General features: G+C 39.5%; 1 protein-coding gene across 2 annotated transcripts in view; it reads left to right on the top strand.

Annotated features, from left to right (window-relative positions):
• The window catches only part of LOC100243389 (cycloartenol Synthase), a 56,101-nt gene that overhangs the window by 9,318 nt on the left and 28,536 nt on the right, over window positions 1-18,247 (top strand). For both annotated transcript variants that reach the window (XM_019223004.2, XM_002264253.4), the window contains exons 3-7: window positions 1,651-1,836; window positions 2,040-2,129; window positions 2,279-2,473; window positions 2,572-2,656; window positions 3,438-3,604. In XM_019223004.2, the coding sequence (XP_019078549.1) occupies window positions 1,651-1,836; window positions 2,040-2,129; window positions 2,279-2,473; window positions 2,572-2,656; window positions 3,438-3,604 (723 nt within the window). The remainder of the gene's footprint in view (window positions 1-1,650; window positions 1,837-2,039; window positions 2,130-2,278; window positions 2,474-2,571; window positions 2,657-3,437; window positions 3,605-18,247) is intronic.

The following is an 18,247-nucleotide window of genomic DNA, read 5'->3' as shown; positions in this document are numbered from 1 at the left end:
CCCCTTCGGTTTGAGCCTTTGGGCTACTTATGTATACTCCCTGTATACTTTGAGGGCACTGTTTTTGGTGCTTCCTTTTTTCGTTTAATATACATCCTTTTATCTATAAAAAAAAAAAAAAAAAAAATTCTACAAAAGATGGCTTTTGGGGAGAAGTGGATTGGTTGGATAAAGTGGTGCATTTCTACAACAACGTTTTATGTCCTTGTCAATGGTACCCCAACTAGTTTTTTTAAAGCTCTAGGGGATTGAGGCAAGGAGATGCTTTTTTGCCTTGCTTATTTGTGATTGATATGGCGGCTCTTAGTTGCCTTCTTAAGAGGGCCAAGATTGGAGGTTTTTTGTTGAGTTGTCGGGTAAGGGGCAAGGGCAGTGTAGGGGTTCAAATCTCTCGCTTGTTTGCCGATGATAAGTTCATTTTTTGTGAGGCTTACCAAGATCAGTTGACTTATTTAAGTTGGGTACTTGTATGGTTTGAGGCCATATTAGGGTTGAGAATTAATTTAGATAAAAGCAAGCTAATTCCAATAGGGAGGATGGATAATTTAGGAGAGTTGGCCTTAGAGTTTGGTTGTAAGGTGGGTGCTTTTCCTTCATCTTACTATGGCCTTCCTTTGGGTGACCTATTTAAATCCATGGTGACTTGGGATGAGGTGGAAGAGAGGTTCTGTAAAGGGCTGATCATGTGGAAAAGGCATTATATTGTAAAAGGAGGCAGGATTACTTTGATTTGAAACACTCTTTCTAGTATGCCTATATACTCTATGTCTTTATTTTGCATGCCAAGGTCGGTCAGATTGAGGTTAGTGCAGATTCAGAGAGATTTTCTTTAGGGTGATGGGGCCTCTAATTGGAAGCCATATTTACTAAGGTGGGCGATTGTTTGTTTAGATTCAAGGAAGGGGGCTTGGGCGTTATATTTCTCTCAAAGCTCAACAAGAGTCTTCTTTGCAAGTTTAATTGGCATTTTGCTAATGAAAGAGGGGCCCTTTGGAAGCAAGTTATCAATGGGAAGTATGAGGAAGAAGAAGGGGGTAGGGATTGGGCCCTTGTGAAGTGAGGGAGGGTTATGGTGTTGGGTCATGGAAAGCCATAAGAAAGGATTGAAATATTTTGAGTAGTAGAATTTCTTTCACTGTAGGTAATGGACGGAAGGTAAGGTTTTGGAAAGATAAGTGGTGTGGAGAAGAATCATTGTGTATTACCTTTCCTTCTTTGTTTGCCTTAGCCATCTCAAAAAAGCAGTAGGTGACGGATGTGTGGAATTCTTTAGTTGGAGGGGGGAAGTTTGGAACAATTTCTTTTGGGACTTTAAGAGAAGAGGGTGTATAAGGATGAAGATCTGGTAACTGGATTGCTTTCACTCCTAGACGTGAACTTTTCATTTTTTGCTGGGAATTGAACTTGGAACCTCCCACACCCCCACCCAGAGCCATGCCACTTGGGCCAAGTCTCAAGGGCATGGGGCTTGTGTGTATTTCTTGCATTTTTGCATGGTAAAAGCCATATGATGGAACCTTTTAATATCTCTATGGATTGGAGAATAGTGAATTTACATTGTTAATACTTAATATAACTTTTTGTTTTCTTTTATATGAATCTTTTTATCTAACTTACACTAGTTAGTTGTCTCTCCTTTCCATTTCTTAGTTTTTGAAGGAGAATGCTGGTACTGTAGTTTTACCCCAAGTCAAAGTGAAAGATACAGAGGATGTTACAGAGGATGCAGTGACAAACACATTAAGAAGGGCTATCAATTTTCATTCAACTCTCCAGGCTCATGATGGACACTGGCCAGGGGATTATGGAGGTCCCATGTTTCTTTTGCCCGGCTTGGTAAGTGCTCATCTTGCAGGTGACACTTCTTTACATTTTGGAAGGCATTTTGACATGTCACAAGTTTTTATGGGGAGTGAAATGCATTTGAACCGTAATTACATCATACCTAATAAAATTTTGACTTCTGATATTAATGTTCACAATTTGGTTCAGTATAATTATGTGGCTTCTGATATTTTCTTGCATGGATAATGGATTAGATCATTACTCTTTCGATTACTGGGGCGCTGAATGCTGTCTTGTCAAAAGAACATAGACAAGAGATGTGCCGTTATCTCTATAACCATCAGGTAATCTACAACTATGAGAAATCAATCTATAATCCTCTTTTGCCATGTGCTTTTTTTTTAATTACTTATTATTTGTTAAAAATTTTCTTTATGTGATTCTTGCCTCTGGGGCTAGCAAACATTTTAATCATAAAGATGCATAATTGCAGAACAAAGATGGTGGGTGGGGTTTACATATCGAGGGCCCAAGCACCATGTTTGGTACTGTCTTGAACTATGTAACTTTAAGGTTGCTTGGTGAAGGAGCTAATGATGCAGATGGGGCAATGGAGAAAGGGCGTGACTGGATTCTGAATCATGGTGGTGCAACTGCAATAACCTCATGGGGAAAAATGTGGCTTTCAGTTCAGTGTATTTTCTTCTTTTCATTTTAAACAGTGAACTTCATGTTTATGGGCACTCCAGAGATATGTTTAATTTGTGTATTGCATAATGGTAACAGGTACTTGGAGTATTTGAATGGTCTGGCAATAATCCTCTGCCCCCTGAAATATGGCTTCTTCCCTATATCCTACCAGTCCATCCAGGTTGCTTCTCATTTTGTATTTTTTTTTCTTTCTAGAATATTGGACTGACTAAAACCTTTATACATCCTGTTTTGGATTTAAAGATTGGACTAGTCCCATACTGCATTCTAAGTTGCTAGTCCACACAATTTGATAGTTCACTTAGGCTTTTGATTGTTATAGCTTATGGTATGAACATTGATTGGCTATTAGAAATTCAGGTCTAGGAGTGAAGATTTTTGTTAGTATATGAAGTATAAATAGTTGAACAGAAAGATGGGATATCTGATTATAAAGCATTGATAAGTATAAGATATTTTTTCTTTGATAGGATTGATATCTCTATAATTCTGTAACTAATAAAAATTGATTGATGATGGAAGGGACCAGGATACATAACTAGAGTTTACTTTTTGAGGGAATGAAAATAACAATGAATAAGCCAGTCAAGTTCTAAGCTTTGACTTTGATGGAATCTCAGCTTTTTATTAGTGTATGTGGATCATGTTCCCCATTCTCTAATAGTATCTGGTATATGGAATTTGTATTTTTGTTAATCTGGTTAGTATGTGTGCTTACCTTGCTGAACTTAGTTTAAATTTTTGTTGGAATCATTGTACCATGTAACATGGAAGATCTGATTGCTAATTTTCTGAACAAGAATATGGTTTTCATCTGTTATTCATTACCATGTGGTGAGTGGTGACTTTATTTGGTTGGAAATTAATTAGTGAACTTGTAAATTTTCAAATTTTCCTACTCTGTCCAAGAAATGGAGAAGAATTTTTTCCAATTTGTGCAGGAAGGATGTGGTGTCACTGCAGGATGGTTTATTTGCCTATGTCATACTTATATGGGAAGAGGTTTGTTGGTCCTCTCACACCTACAGTATTGTCTTTGAGGAAGGAGCTCTATACTGTTCCATATCATGAAATCGATTGGAATCAAGCACGAAACCTATGTGCCAAGGTTGAACTTATATTTTTGTTGCTATCAAAAGTTAGGCTTTTAAGCTTTTAAATATATATGTTTTCCTTTTACATCCTTTATATCACCTTGTGCTTGGGCTTTCAGCATTTTTTAGAAATATGGAAGAAACCCTAGAGAGGTTTTAGATGTTAAACGTTGTGTACTAAAAAATTTACACATAATTTCATACTCTCTGCTGAAATACGTGAACCGAATGTTTGGAATCACGAGCCACTGGCTATATAGAGAGTCAGTGTAACAACAATGGAAGTATGAAATAGATAGCAAATTCAACAGATAGGTTTAAAAGAGTAGGATGTTAATAAAGTTATTGAAAAGGCTAGGAAGGATGAAAGTGGATGATGCAAGCAAGAAACCTTAGAGGGTACCCTATATGTTGCCCTACTTGTTTATAGGTAGATTTCCTTGCTATATTGTTGTTAGTATTTGCTACCATCTTTTTAGATTGAAATTGATAACATGATAATGTTTTACAACTGGTATTTAGTTCATATGAAATTGATGTAGGACAATCCTGAGGTAGTTGCCTACAATCAAATTAGGTGGGAGAGATTTTCACCCTTTTAGGATTAAGGAGGGGAACAAGGAGTCAAGTTATGGCAACAGGGAGAAAAAAGTGAGAAAGAAAAAAAAAAGATACGATAACTTTAGAGCCTTGGTAAGGCCTTTTTGGAGTCTCATTTGGAAGAGAAACAATGGAGTTTCACAATTGAAAGTTGCAAAGTTTGTAAAATGTGTGTTAAATCATTCTATTTATACATTCCTTACTTGAGTAGACCTCCGAGGCCTCATCCCTATTAGAAACACTTTACAGATCTTTTTAATACTATATTATTTGGTTTTGATTTTTGATTTTTATTTTTTGGCTATAACTTTTTAAATAAGCAACCACAAGAAATAGGTATTTATTGAACAATAAAAATAGTACAACAAGGAAGAATGAGAAGCCCTTCAAGAAAGAAATGGTGGTAAGCCACACCTAAGCAGCTTTCCACCCAAAATGAAATTAAATCAAGGAGGGTAATTGTTTTCCCCTTGCTTTAATGTTGAAGCATCTTTGCCAGGAAATCTGCTTATTATTCTTATTTAGGTCTGTCATCCTAGCTCATAACTCCTCCAAGCAATGTCTTAACATCATAGAGTTTTTCTTGTTGCATGGAATATTCTTTTGATTCAAAACCATACAATGTAAAATTCTAAATGATTTCCTTTGTACATGGTAAGAGTTCATTTTTTTTTTCTTCATTCTGTATCCATGTAAAAATTGTCTTCTGGTTTGTTGGTAACTAATTCTATTGATTGAGGACAACATCCCCATCATCTATAGACATCTAGATGTTATCATTTAGCTTCATTGTGAACAAATCTAAGACTTTTCAAATCAAAGTTCTATGCCTGATACAAGGTTTTTTTTTTTTTTTTTGATAGATAAAACCGCTTTCATTAAAAAATGAAAAGCGCCACTAAGACACACCAAAGTGCATGGGATGTATACAAAAGACAAGAAAGAGCCCTAGCAACAACACCCTCAGTTAACAAGAACCCAACCACTCAACAAAATCTAATAAAGACAGATCTATTCCTATGTACTTCTATACCCAAGTAAACAAATTTCTAAGAAAGAACATCTTCAAAAAATGAGTTGAATGCTCCTTATTATCAAATGACTGAAGATTCCTTTCTTTCCAAATCGTCCAAAAGATATATATAAAGGAGCTACTCTTCATACCTTTTTACCTTTTTTCCCACAAACTAACCGTGCCACCTTAAAAGAGCCTCCTTAGCCATAGCAACTTGCACTTAATGGATACCTATAGATCAGACCGCAACTGCCAAAGGCTCCTCACCAGTAAACAATGGAGGAGGATGTGATCTATGAATTCTCCCCCTTCTTTGCAAAGAAAACATCTATTGACCAGAGACCACTCTCTTTCTTAAAGTTGATCTAAAGTCAAAACTTTACCCCAAGAAGCTTCCCATGCAAAATAGTTAATTTTGGAAGGGACCCACGAATTCCAAACTACTTGCTTTGAAAATGCAACCACACCCCTTAGTTCAAAAATGACATTTATTATTGTACAAGTTCATCCACACCATCTTGTAATCAACTGCCTTTCCTCGCAACCTTACAAATAAATCCTTGACTTTGTCCACTTCCCAATGATTCAAAGGTTAGAAACAAGGGTTCCAATGGCCTCTCTCCCCTATCTAAACCCAAAGATTTGCCACCCATGCCTCTTTTAGAACAACTATAGCATATAAAGAACAGAAGGAAACATACAATGGTTCATCCCCACACCATATGTTCATCCAAAACTTCACCCTCCTCCCATTGCCCACCACAAAAGAAAAACTATCCAGGAAAGTATTCCGTTCCTTCCTAATGGATTCCAAAGCCCGACTCCATATCCATCTCTAACTTCATGGGACCACCACCCACCCTTTTCCTCCCCATATTTGCCACTAATTACTTGTGTCCAAAAGGTCCCTCTTTCAGTTGCATACCTCCAATTCCATTTGCACAAAAGCGCCTTGTTTAACAAAAAAAGATGCACACTGTGGACCACTTCACATGATGTAACTTTTTCTCCACCCCTCCACCTCCCCATAGGAACTTCTTCTGAATTTTCTCCATTCTCAATCTGATTGTCCTCAAAATATGGAATAAAGACAAAAAAAGTCTAGATAAAGTGCTCTTGATTAGAGTCAGTCTCCCTTTTTAGAGATGAATTGCCTTTCCACAAAAAGAGTCTTTTATGAAACCTCTCTTCCACCCTATCCCAAATTGCCATTGATTTAAACGGAGCACCTAAAGGCAACCCTAGATAGGTAGAAGGAAGACTACCTTCTTTGCACCATAAATCTGAAACCAACTTGTTAACTTGTTCCACACTACCAATGGGAATCTACTTGTTTTTCTCCAAGTTCACTTTCAGCCTAACAAGCTTCAAACCATGTGCAATGCAACCAACATAAATGAACCATTTGATCTTGGGAAGCCTCACAAAAAACATGAGTATCATTTGCAAACAACAAATGAGACACCTTCACCCCTTCATCGCCTCTCCTTTTCACCTTTACCCTTGAAATATACCCACCCTCCATAGCCCTTTTGAGAAGACAATTTAGAGTCTCCATATCCACAACAAATAAATACAAAGACAAAGGGTCCCCTTTCTTTAAACCTTTAAAGCTTTGGAAGAAACCTGTAGAGGAAATGCTCCATTTAATCCATCCTATCCACCTTCAACCAAAATTTATCTTTTCAAGAACTGATATAAAAAAATTCTAATTCACATGGTTGTATGCCTTTTCAATGTCTAACTTACCTAGCACGCTGGAAGCATTATCCTTTAGCAAAGAGTCCATGACCTCATTTGCTATTAACACTGTGTTAAGAATCTATTTACCTTTCACAAAGCATTTTGTGATTGTGAAATCACCTTGCCCATCATTAACTTAGTCTCGTAGCTAAGACCTTTGCTAGGACTTTATACAATCTACCTACCAAGTTTTTTTTTAGATAAGTAAAATGTGTGTTGTATTAAAGAAAAGGTATACACGATGTATATATATACAAAAAACCAATAGGGGTGATAATACAACTGCACCCTACGGGGAACCTAACCAATCCACAAATTCTATTAAAGAAGTAATGCTATCTCCTATGTACGCTCTAACCCAATCCCAAAATAGGTACAAAAAATAACTTTTAAAAGATTGATCTAAGCATTCCTTGTCCTCAAAAGCTCTCCTATTACATTCCCTCCAAATGGACCAAAAAATGCAAAGAGGAGCAACTTTCCAAGCCTTTTTCCTTTTCTTGCCAACCGGTACACCATTCCAACTTAGAAGCACCCCCCCTCACCGAAGAACGCATCACCTACTGTATGTGAAAAAGAGCACAAACCAGCTGCCACAATGTACTTGCTTTCAGACAATGCAAAAGTAAATGATCTCCCGTTTCCTCTTCAGCCTTGCACATGTAGCACCTATTTGGCATCTTCCAACCCCTCTGTCTAAGTTGATCTCGTATCAAAATCTTAGCTCAAGTTGCCTCCCAAGCAAAAAAGCTAGCTCTAACAGGGGCCCAAGAATTCCACACTGTGCCGTATGAGAAAGGCTCCACTCTTCTACTTGCCAAAGAGGAGTAAAAGGACTGAACTGAAAAATCACCATCCTTAGTCTCCAACCAAACCATGGTATCAAAAGTACTAGAATCGATGGAGTAGCTATGCAACCTCTCGAAAAAGGCATCAACCTCCTCTAACTCCCAATCATTGAATTGTCTAATGAACCTCAGTCCCTAACTATCCCCATCCCAAACATCTATCACCCAAGCATCCTTAAAGGAAGCTATAGCATAAAGACCTGAGAATTCATCTCTCAAAGACATCCCCACACCATCTATCTTTCCAAGATTTTACCCGATTTCCTGAGCCAACCTGAAACCTTGTTTTATCTTTGAAAACCTCCCACCATTTCTAATTGACTTCCAAACTCCTACACCATACCTCCCTCTCACCTCCTTAGTGCACCACTCCCCCTCCTGCATCCTATACTTACCAACAATTACCCGTTTCCAAAGAGGGTTCCTTTCCTTCACAAATCTCCAAGACCATTTACCTAAGAGAGCCTTGTTGAAGAGATGAAGACTTTTAAAACCCAATCCCCCATTATGCTTTTCCAAACACACAATCGACCAATTAACCAAATGAGGCTTTTTCTCCAACTCCCCTCCTCCCCATAAGAAATCTCTTTGAATCTTTTCCAATCTGGTCGCCACTCTTTTAGGGATAACAAAAAGGAGCATAAAGTATATGGGCAAACTAGATAAAGTGCTCTTAATCAACATCTGTCTTCCACCTTTTGACAAATATTGTCTCTTCCACAAAGCAAGCCTTTTTTAGAACCGTTCCTCCACACCTTCCCATACCTTACTAGACTTGTAAGGAACACCAAGGGGAGGCTTAAGTAAGTGGAAGGAAGAGAACCCACCTTACACCCTAAAACCTTAGCAAGCTCCTCCAAATTTGGAACCTCCCCAACAGGAATCAATTCACTTTTCTCCAAATTAATCTTAAAACTTGAGCATACCTCGAACCACATAAAAACCCAATTGAAATACTCTAAGTTTTCCTTACTTTCATCACAAAAAATGAGAGTATCATTTGTAAAGAACAAATGAGATACCATTTCCCCTGCAACATTCCTCCTTTTAACTTAGACTCAATGAAACCACCATCCTTAGCCCTTGAGATCAAACAGGAAAGAATCTCCATCACCAAAATAAACAAATAAGGAGACAAAGGATCTCCTTGCCTCAACCCTCTAGAATTGCTGGAGAAACCAGAAGGAGAGCCGTTGACCAAATAGAGAAATGAACCGTAGAAATACACCATCTATTCCAACCCAACCACTTGGAGCCGAAACCCATTTTATCCATCATCGCTATAACACAGTTCCAGTTAACATGGTCATACGCCTTTTCTATATCTAACTTGCAAAGCAAGCCTCTCAAGTTAGCTTTGAGTCTAGAATCTATAGCCTCATTAGCTATCAAAACTACATCTAAAATTTGTCTCCCCCTCACAAAAGCATGCTGAAAATCTGAGGCCAAAGAGTCCACCACCCTTTTGAGTCTATTAACTAGAATTTTTGCTAATAGCTTGTACAATCCCTCAACCAAGCTGATAGACCTAAAGTCCTTTAACTCTTCAGCGCCCCCCCCCTTCCCCCTTTCTTAGGCACCAAAACCATAAAAATAGCATTTAAACTTCTCTCAAAGCAACCTGACTCACAAAAGTCACCAAAAAAACCCAAGACCTTGTCTTTTACAACATCCTAGTAGTCCTACCAAAATGCCAAAGTAAAACCATCCGGATCCAGGGCTTTATCTCCACACAAGCTAGACAAGGCAGAAAAAACCTCCTTTTCAGAAAAATGAACCTCTAAGGCTGCTGAATCTGCAGGTGACAAAGAATTAAACGTCAACCCCTTCATACGTGGCCTCCACTCCCTTGTCTCAGAAAGCAACAATTGAAAAGCTCTTGCCACTCCCTCTTTAATACTATTCTCCCCCTCTAGACAAACACCATTTACCCTTAGCTTTTCCAAAAACTCTTCCTTCTATGAGCGTTTGCCATTTTATGGAAAAATATAGTATTTTTATCCTTTTCTTTTAGCCATATCTCTCTTGATTTTTGCCATCAGAAAATCTCCTCCAAATTTGCCCATTTTTTGAACTCATCTACCACTCTCCTTTTCTCCTCAAACTCCTCCACTGTGAGGGCTCTATCTCTTTCCTTTGCATCCCACTGACCTAATTGTTCCAAAGCCTCACGATTTTTGGTGGACACATTCCCAAAAACCTCCCTGTTCCACACTTTGAGATCCTGCTTCAGACTTTTGAGCTTACCTGCCAAAATATGACTGTGAGACCCTTAGACACTCTATCCCTCCCACCAGCACCTTATGAGGTCCTTGAACCCTTCCTCCTTTAACCACATATTTTCAAATTTGAATGAAAATTTTCCATTTCTAATCCTTCCCCCGTCCAACAATATTGGAGCATGATCAGAGGCTGGGTTTGGTAGGATTTTCTAAACCATTCCATTGAACTGGTCTTCCCAATCATCAGATACTAGGAAACGATCCAACCTACAAGCTGAACTGTTGTTTAAGCCACCACACCACGTATACTCGCCTCTAGAAAGGGTAAGGTCTTTAATGCCCAGCTCCTCTGTAACCTCTGAAAAACGTCTCATTGTAACTGACATTCTCGAAGAACCCCTCATTTCTGTTGGAAATCTTACCACATTAAAATCTCCTCAAATACGCTAAGGATCCCTCCACAGACCTCTAATAGCACCCAACTCAACCCAAAAATCTTTCCTCTCATTAACGAGAATAGGACCGTAAACACCCAAAAACATCCACACAAAACTGCCCTCACAATTTCTAAAACGGCACAACATTGAGAAGGCACCTACCTCTATCTCAAGAAGCTCCAACACCCGTTCATCCCAAAACACCACAATACCCCCTGCTTGACCTCTAGTATTCACTGCTCCACACCTAGGCTCCTCACCATTTTGGCTGTTATCTGTCGAACCTTAATTTCTTGAAGACATACTAGATCCGTCGAGTACAAGCGGATCAAAGATTTAATAATGCTATGTTTATTCCCCTCATTAATCCCTCTAACATTCTACGAAATAATTTGAGCTTCATTAACTTACCCTGACTAAATCCCCAAAAATTATCCTCTTTCCTCTCTCACACCTGTAATCGGTCTTGTAACTAACTGAGCATTCCAATTTCCAAAGCTCCCTCTCCAACTTTGAACTGCTCGCCTTAGCCTTTTTGGTCACCTGCCTTACTGTCTTCCCATTCTTATTTCTAATTTTTCCAAGAGGCTTAAAATTTCCTCTTCATAACCATCCACTGGAAGCCCTAAAACTTTGCTAAAAGCCATTAATCTGCTAAAGGCACTTCCCTCCCTTATAAGGTAAGTCTCTTCCTCCTTCCCAACTGATAGACTCAATTCCATTGCTACACAATTTGACTGAAGATTCACCCTCGACCCATCTTTCAAGATCATGGAAAGGGGACCATTTCTCACATCTTCTACCATCGACAAGTCATTGTGGACCCGCATTTCTTACGTGTGTCCCCACTCATCGGCGAGATTCGTTTTTTTATGGTGAAAAATTAGTTTTTGAAAAAGTCGGAGTCGCCACTTATTTTGTTTTATTTTAAAAGGGAAAATAAAACACGAAAGAAAACCCTAAAGAAGTGACTTCAAAATTTTGGAAAAGCGTGTCTTTGGAGAACTTGAGTTTAGGTCCGGGGATCAGGTTACTTATTGGGAAGGTACCTCAAAGAAGTAGCACCCCTCTAAGCCCTAAAGAGGTCTCTACTGGCCTAGTGGAGGGAAATGTGACAATTAATCAATTAATTGAAGGTACCTAGGTAAGCTAAGGTGATTTTGAAACAACATGCCAAATAAGAAATCAAATTAATAAAGAAGAGTTAGGGTGTGTACTCGGATTGCTTCTTAAGCGTTATCACAAGACATCAAAGTTAGTTCAGAAATATGACACACAACATGCATTTTTATCAAAGATAATCAAACAATCAAACAAATATCAAGACAGTCAAGTATGACACCAAGCAAGGGCAATGACATGCATATTTATTAGATTTTTGCAAGTGGGGTGGTAGAGAGCGTACCTGGACGGTGAGCTGAGCGCTAAAATGGGAAACAAGGTTAGTTCAGTAGCAAATGTAAAACAATCTCATGTATCACAAAGAGGAATCACAATCAATTAAATATCAAACAAACAATATTGAAGAAAATATCATGGATGTCGGGCTCCCACCAAGGCCTTAATTAATTTTGCATGAGTTGATTCTATGAGCTCCATTACTTGGAACCATGAAATTTATTCATGTCTGTTGAAAATCGAGAAAATCAAGAAAATAGTGAAAATGCATGCCCAAAGGAATAATGGCAGCAAAAGGTTATTGAAATCTGGATTTTATCACCTAAAGAAGGTCCAAAGGTGATTCTCTAAAATCAGGGTTATTTGGATGAAAATGATTTTGAAAACACAATTCAAAACATGTAAAATCACGAGGAAAACAATAGGGGTGCAAAAGGAAGAGGTTAGTGTGCACCAGAGTGGCCACTTTCAGAGTACAGCCTGGGGATGTGACTGTGACTGCATTATTGGTGATAGCAGGCGCTGCTGTTATTTTCTCCGAATTTACCCTTTCTGCTCTCTTGTGTGCATTCAAGTGCTTTGCATCACTGTGTTCCCGTGCCCTATCCATTTCCTTGAAACTTCCTGCGTCCAGACTCATTTCCTGCAATTTTGGCATTAATTCCTGTTGAACAGGCATAATTACAGTATAGAGAACCAGAAGAACATGTCTGTAGCATCTTGATCACTTGATTTGCAGTGAAAACTGTTTGTTTCTCATCTTAGAGGAGCTTTTAGTAGACTAGTGAACTGTAGTGATTGATCCATGAAAAGCAGCCAACATTTCATCTCTCTCAGTCGGAGTTGCAATTGAATTGATAATCTTATTGACGATGACACAAGCTTAGGAATTAAACTCTCCAATCTTTGGTGTAGGGTCACAATTACTGAAGTACTCTCAAAGTCTGTAGTTCCCGGTTTGGTGAATTCGAGCTCAACCTGCATTTCTGATTGATCAGCGACAACAAAGCAATTGGAACCTGACTTCACCAGAGAAAACATCATTGATCTTTCGGTTCTAATCCGTGTCTGACTCTTTGCTGCCACCTTGATTTGTTGCCTTGCCATTTTTCTGGATTTTCTCAAACACTAGTTATATGAGTTGGTGACATAGTCGGGTGTTGAGATAATGTGGGCACCCCAGACAGTGCATAGGTCATCAGAGTGTGAGATATTGTTGCTGATGCTAGCTAGGGAGATTTGAACTAATAGAGCAGCTGCAATTCCTGTTCCGTACATGCCTGGCATTTTAAAGTTATTCTCTAGTCTGAGAGTGGAGGGGGGCACCAATGAGATTGCTATAAAAGGACCAGTTTAGTCCTCTGGCTGATTCTGAAGCTTTCAGACATCATCCCTGAGTCTCTGATGTGATTAGAACAAGGAAAATAGCATGGCAGTCGGGCTCTCTGTAAAATCAGTGTGAGCATAGGAGTTCGAAATTGCACGCTTCAGCAGCCTACTATTGTTTCTCCCAAAAACCAATAACAGTAGCAGTGCCATGACTCCAACCATTTTAAGTTCTATTAGAGACCTTATTCCAGAACCTGTGACTATGCTAATTAATCTCAGTTTATGTGCTGACAATTGAACCTAGGAATACAATTTTTTCCTCTGCTTTTCAAGATTCGCTGTGCTGAAGGAGGCCCAACAGTGAGTTATAATCGTCCTCTTTGGCAAAAGCTCTCTTAAAAGAAGTGGGAAAAGGATCCATTTCCCCATCAAAAGCTCTACGGATCCCATAACAGTTTCAGAATTTTGAAGCAGTTGGTCTCTTGGCCGGACAAAAGAACAAAACCTGTATATGATTGATCACAGTGTCAGGTGCATCATCCTACTTGCTCACCACCTATAGCACAATTACAAAATCTCTTCTCATAAAAGGAACCGCAACTCTTGCTATCATCTTTCTTAAAATCAACCTGCTTGTATAACTCATCAATGCTGCGTCGGAACCTTTCGCTGTGTGGGAAAGATAGGTAACATGCTTAATAAGATTCTAGGCAATGTAGTCTTCCAGTGGTGCAGCGAATTTGATATATTTCTGTCTGATTTCAAGAGCATTCTGTTGTTCTTTGGGATCTTTAGTATGACTTCGTTAATTAGAGTTTCTTCTCTGAAGCTATTGGAAGGCCGTGCTGTGTAGATGCAGTCATAAAACTCTCAATAATGCATGTAATAGCAAACAGTATACCATTAGGCCCCATCATTGAATGACTTCTCGGTCTGCAGTGAGTGAGTAAAATGGGCAGTAGCTTTTCCGAGTTGGCCTTTTGCTTGACATAAAAGCCCTCTGAATCATGACTCTTATAGAGAGCCAAAGCCATGTGGCGTAGAACCCTTAACATGTCTCCAAAAATTCTACCCTTGATATTATGGAGGGTTTCTACTACTTATGCCCGAGACTTATCATTTGTATTCGAATACACAAGATTCTTGAGCTTGTATCTCAAGTGACATTCTTCCTCAAATTTGTAGCTTCTAAAACTGAACCTAGAACAGGACCCATGAATTTCATAATCTTCGATTCAAACTCATACGGTTTTTTAAAGTTCATTGAAAATGAGGGTTAGCTTGCATGCTGGCTATCAGTGACTTTCCAGAAACGGTATGTACAATAGGGCAGAATAGGGTATGAACCATGTTCACACCAGGAATTGTCGCTGCTCTCTTAAAAATCATAATCCAACAGCTTGCCAAACTTGGACATCCTAAAACTCCTGAAGGGTCATTGGCCTTGAGCATTTTCACTGTCATCAAAGGCCATCCCCACCACATATTGTTCAGAAGCAAATTCATGATCATCAGGACCATCAAATGGAGTCAAGGCAGTTGAAGGCAGTCCACGTGCTGCTGTTCCAAATAGCAGGGCCCTAGGAGAACCGTAGTGCTAACTCCTTCATCTTTCTTTCCTTCCATGTCATACTTGGCTGTGTCGAGAAAGAAGGTTGATTGACTTGATTCTGTTGATGGAAGACTTCTCTAGATTCAATGCTTTTTGATACTTCCAGCACACTTAAAGGATGACAAGATAGAACCAACTGAAGCCGTTCTTCCATTCTCTTATTCCCGTGATACTCCAATGTCAAACTCCACAACCATTTCTGCTACCCATTAATGATCCCTTGTCATGGGTCATGTAAACTGATCCATAAGAAACCCATGAAAATAATAGTATGAACATAACCTAGCTGCCTCTCAACATGCTTCACATTTCCCTTAGTTAAACCATGAACCACCTTCTGGTCTTCAAACCAAATAGTCTTCTCCTTGTATTCGCATGCGTTGGTCCTTAAATTAAATTCTGCACCCATTAAACACAACTCAGGAACAAGTTCTGGGATCCGTACCAGTTCCTTTGCAGAAGAGTAGTTTGAATTTGCCCTCTTCACTGGTGCACAAAATTGCCATTGTTGTTTTATGCATGAAGAACTGACTCCAGGCCTCCAGCCACAACATACCGTATCAAGGGTTCTTTAAAGGTGGTACGAATGCTCCAAAACTTGCCAGCATTGGTGCCAATCAACCAGGCTAGTGAGTTCAGCACTTTGTTGGGATTTGGCAAGGATTTTGGCCTATATAAGCTTTTACAGTAATGATCACTTTTACCATCAATCAGCTTGTCAGTAGAGTTTGAGTATCAGATTTTTCCTCCCCTTCATTTCTTGCTTTGCCATTGTCTCAATTTCACCTTCAATCTCAGTGCATGACATGAGAGCTGAAACAAAATCAATACAAATAAGGTCTATAGCACCTGATCTGCACAACTTGCTTATTTTCCGCTTCCTGCGTAACTCTTAATGGCATTGTGTAAACTGCTCTTTCCTTGATACTGATCAGCACAATTTCCCTATTTCTCCTGAAGTTTACCAATTGTAAGCAGGAAACAACCTGCTCCGTAAATGCTCCAAGTGTTTTCTGGATGTTATCTGAATCCTCCCAGGGTTCAAGTTTGAATGCAATCTCATGATTTTGCAAATTGTGCGATATTAATTATATTGCAGATAGCAACTCCATAAACAATTCTTGGCACTGATTTCCCATTACTATCTACTAAAGCAGCATAACCAGAGAGGGAACCACCAATACCCTTCATTGGATCAGAATCAGAAAACGTTAACCTGTTACCATAAGCATCTGTAAACCCAAAGACATCGGAGCCTGGAAGACGCTTCAGGACGGCTCTGAGGGCAATCTATTGGGATCTAAAGGCAGATAGCAACTGACAACTACCTTCTGTTTTAACTTTGTTGCATCCTGAAGTGCACCAGTCCAACCACCCCATTTGTTCCTTCCCAATTGCTCCATTGAACATCAAGAACCTTCTCTCATGGCCCACCAACATTTGGCATGATACCCCATACAAACTCCCATAGCTGTTAGATAATTCATGCATAGGAACTTCATTTTTAGGACTAGCATATTCATCTAAATCTCCACAGTTTCAGTAGAATCAACACCTGTAGCCAAAAACTGTCAGTTTCTTCATAGACCGATCTTCAGAAACTAGTTTCTTGGTCTGCCTTATATGTGAATGGACAAGACTTCTAGTATCCTCATAGTTCCAGTCCACACAGTCCTTCCTAGATGTGGGAAACGTGCTCGTGTCAATGAACTATCCGCCTTTAAATTTTAGAGCAGGAAACGAAACGCAACATTTTTGTTTGTGGATGCGGATTAGTGGGCTTGGGAATTCAGACATAAGAGAGGTTGGATTGCCGATGGCAAGATGGGATGCCATCTTTATTCCTGATCATGTCAAGTGGGGGTATGTGAACAAGTGAGGTCGTCCCAGAGGGTGTCCTGATTGGTTGATGGTTGTTATCTGAGGAGCATATTATAGAGGGAAAGGAAAGTGAAGAACTTGGAGGGAGTATGATGAGTTTGAAGTTAGAGGTAGGGGGTGCAAGGAGTGATTGTGGAGTATGGCGATGGGGGACAGACTGATGGTTCCACGTATGGTGTTAGAGACGAGTTGAGGGTGGCGGATATGGTGTTGGAGATAAGTTGAAGGTGGTGACTATGAAGGATAGGGAGTTGGTGGGCTTGTCCTGAGGTTTTAGGCATGAATTTGTTTAGCTTGGGATTTGGATTTGATGGAAGAGGGATTTGGATGGGGGGACTTTGCGAAAACTTCAGGTGGCCATGCATGCATGGATCATATACGTGGGGAGGACCTTCTCTGTGTTGTTCCCTATGCCCCAAAATTATGAACATGTAATTGATTTCATGGTCATCATGTTCTTCTCTTGGTTTGATAAACCTCCAGCTCACCAAATAGACAATAAACAATGTCTCCCGAAGACCATACCCTGCATTAGTCCTTGTAAGTGAATGACAGCTCTCTAAGTCAACCATCATAACCAACTTGCTCACCATGGCAGCCTTTAGTTTGAGCTCTATAATTTCCGGAAAACCCGGGGTGGATCAGATTTCCATGCTGCACTCCCAAACGCACCAGAACTCATGCTGATGCCTTCATTGGCATCAAAACTAATCAACCTCACTGCTGGCAGAACTTCTCCAAAAATTGACAAAACTATCCATGCTTCACCTCTCCTCTGCTCTTCCACCCCTATTCTACTTCCCACATTCTCCAGTAACAGATGCTTCGATCGGTGCCAAGCAATCTTTCCTATGAAACGGTAGTTGAATGAGAAACCACTGAGCCTACTTTCTTCTTCCAAATTTGGGTATCAAGTTTTAACAGCATTAAGAAGCCATTCCCTAGCGTCATCGATTAGTGACACACACATGGCTGGAAACACTCAAAATAACCACAGAAAACTGAGGAAAAACAGAGCACAGAGAAAATAAACAAAAAAGGAAGAACCAATGGAAGCCACATTTCATATTTTATTCAATGGACTCAAGTTGGTGGGAGGAGTATAAGCAGATTCAAATACAAAAAGAGAACCACAATCCTCATATATCGCACAGTAAATAGAAAAAAACAGAGCCTTTTAACCCCAAACCAGAACTAGAGAACTCCAAAGAAAGAGATCAACCACAACAACTATATAAGCAATCTATTACCAATGCAAACAAACATATAGCCTCTGTCATTCTACGCCCAAGCATCCAAACGAAACTCAAAATCCCAGCGAAGATTAATGTATAGCAAGAAGGTGATGGGCATGAAGGAGTCTACAACAAACGTACCTGGAAACGTCCCCTTCTGGCGAGAAGATCCCCACTGGTCCGTCGCCTCATATCTCTTCCCTTTGCTTTTCCCTTGGTTCTCCACTTTTATTTTTTTTTCTCACAGCCCCATAATCTACATCTCTCCACCTCCATCCCCGTGGACTATCTTTTCCTTTTTATTTTTTATTTTTTATTTTATTTTTATATTATGGTT

This window comes from Vitis vinifera, chromosome 11 (assembly GCF_030704535.1).
Source record: "Vitis vinifera cultivar Pinot Noir 40024 chromosome 11, ASM3070453v1".
Taxonomy (NCBI): domain Eukaryota; kingdom Viridiplantae; phylum Streptophyta; class Magnoliopsida; order Vitales; family Vitaceae; genus Vitis; species Vitis vinifera.
This window is presented reverse-complemented; position numbering and strand designations above follow the sequence as displayed.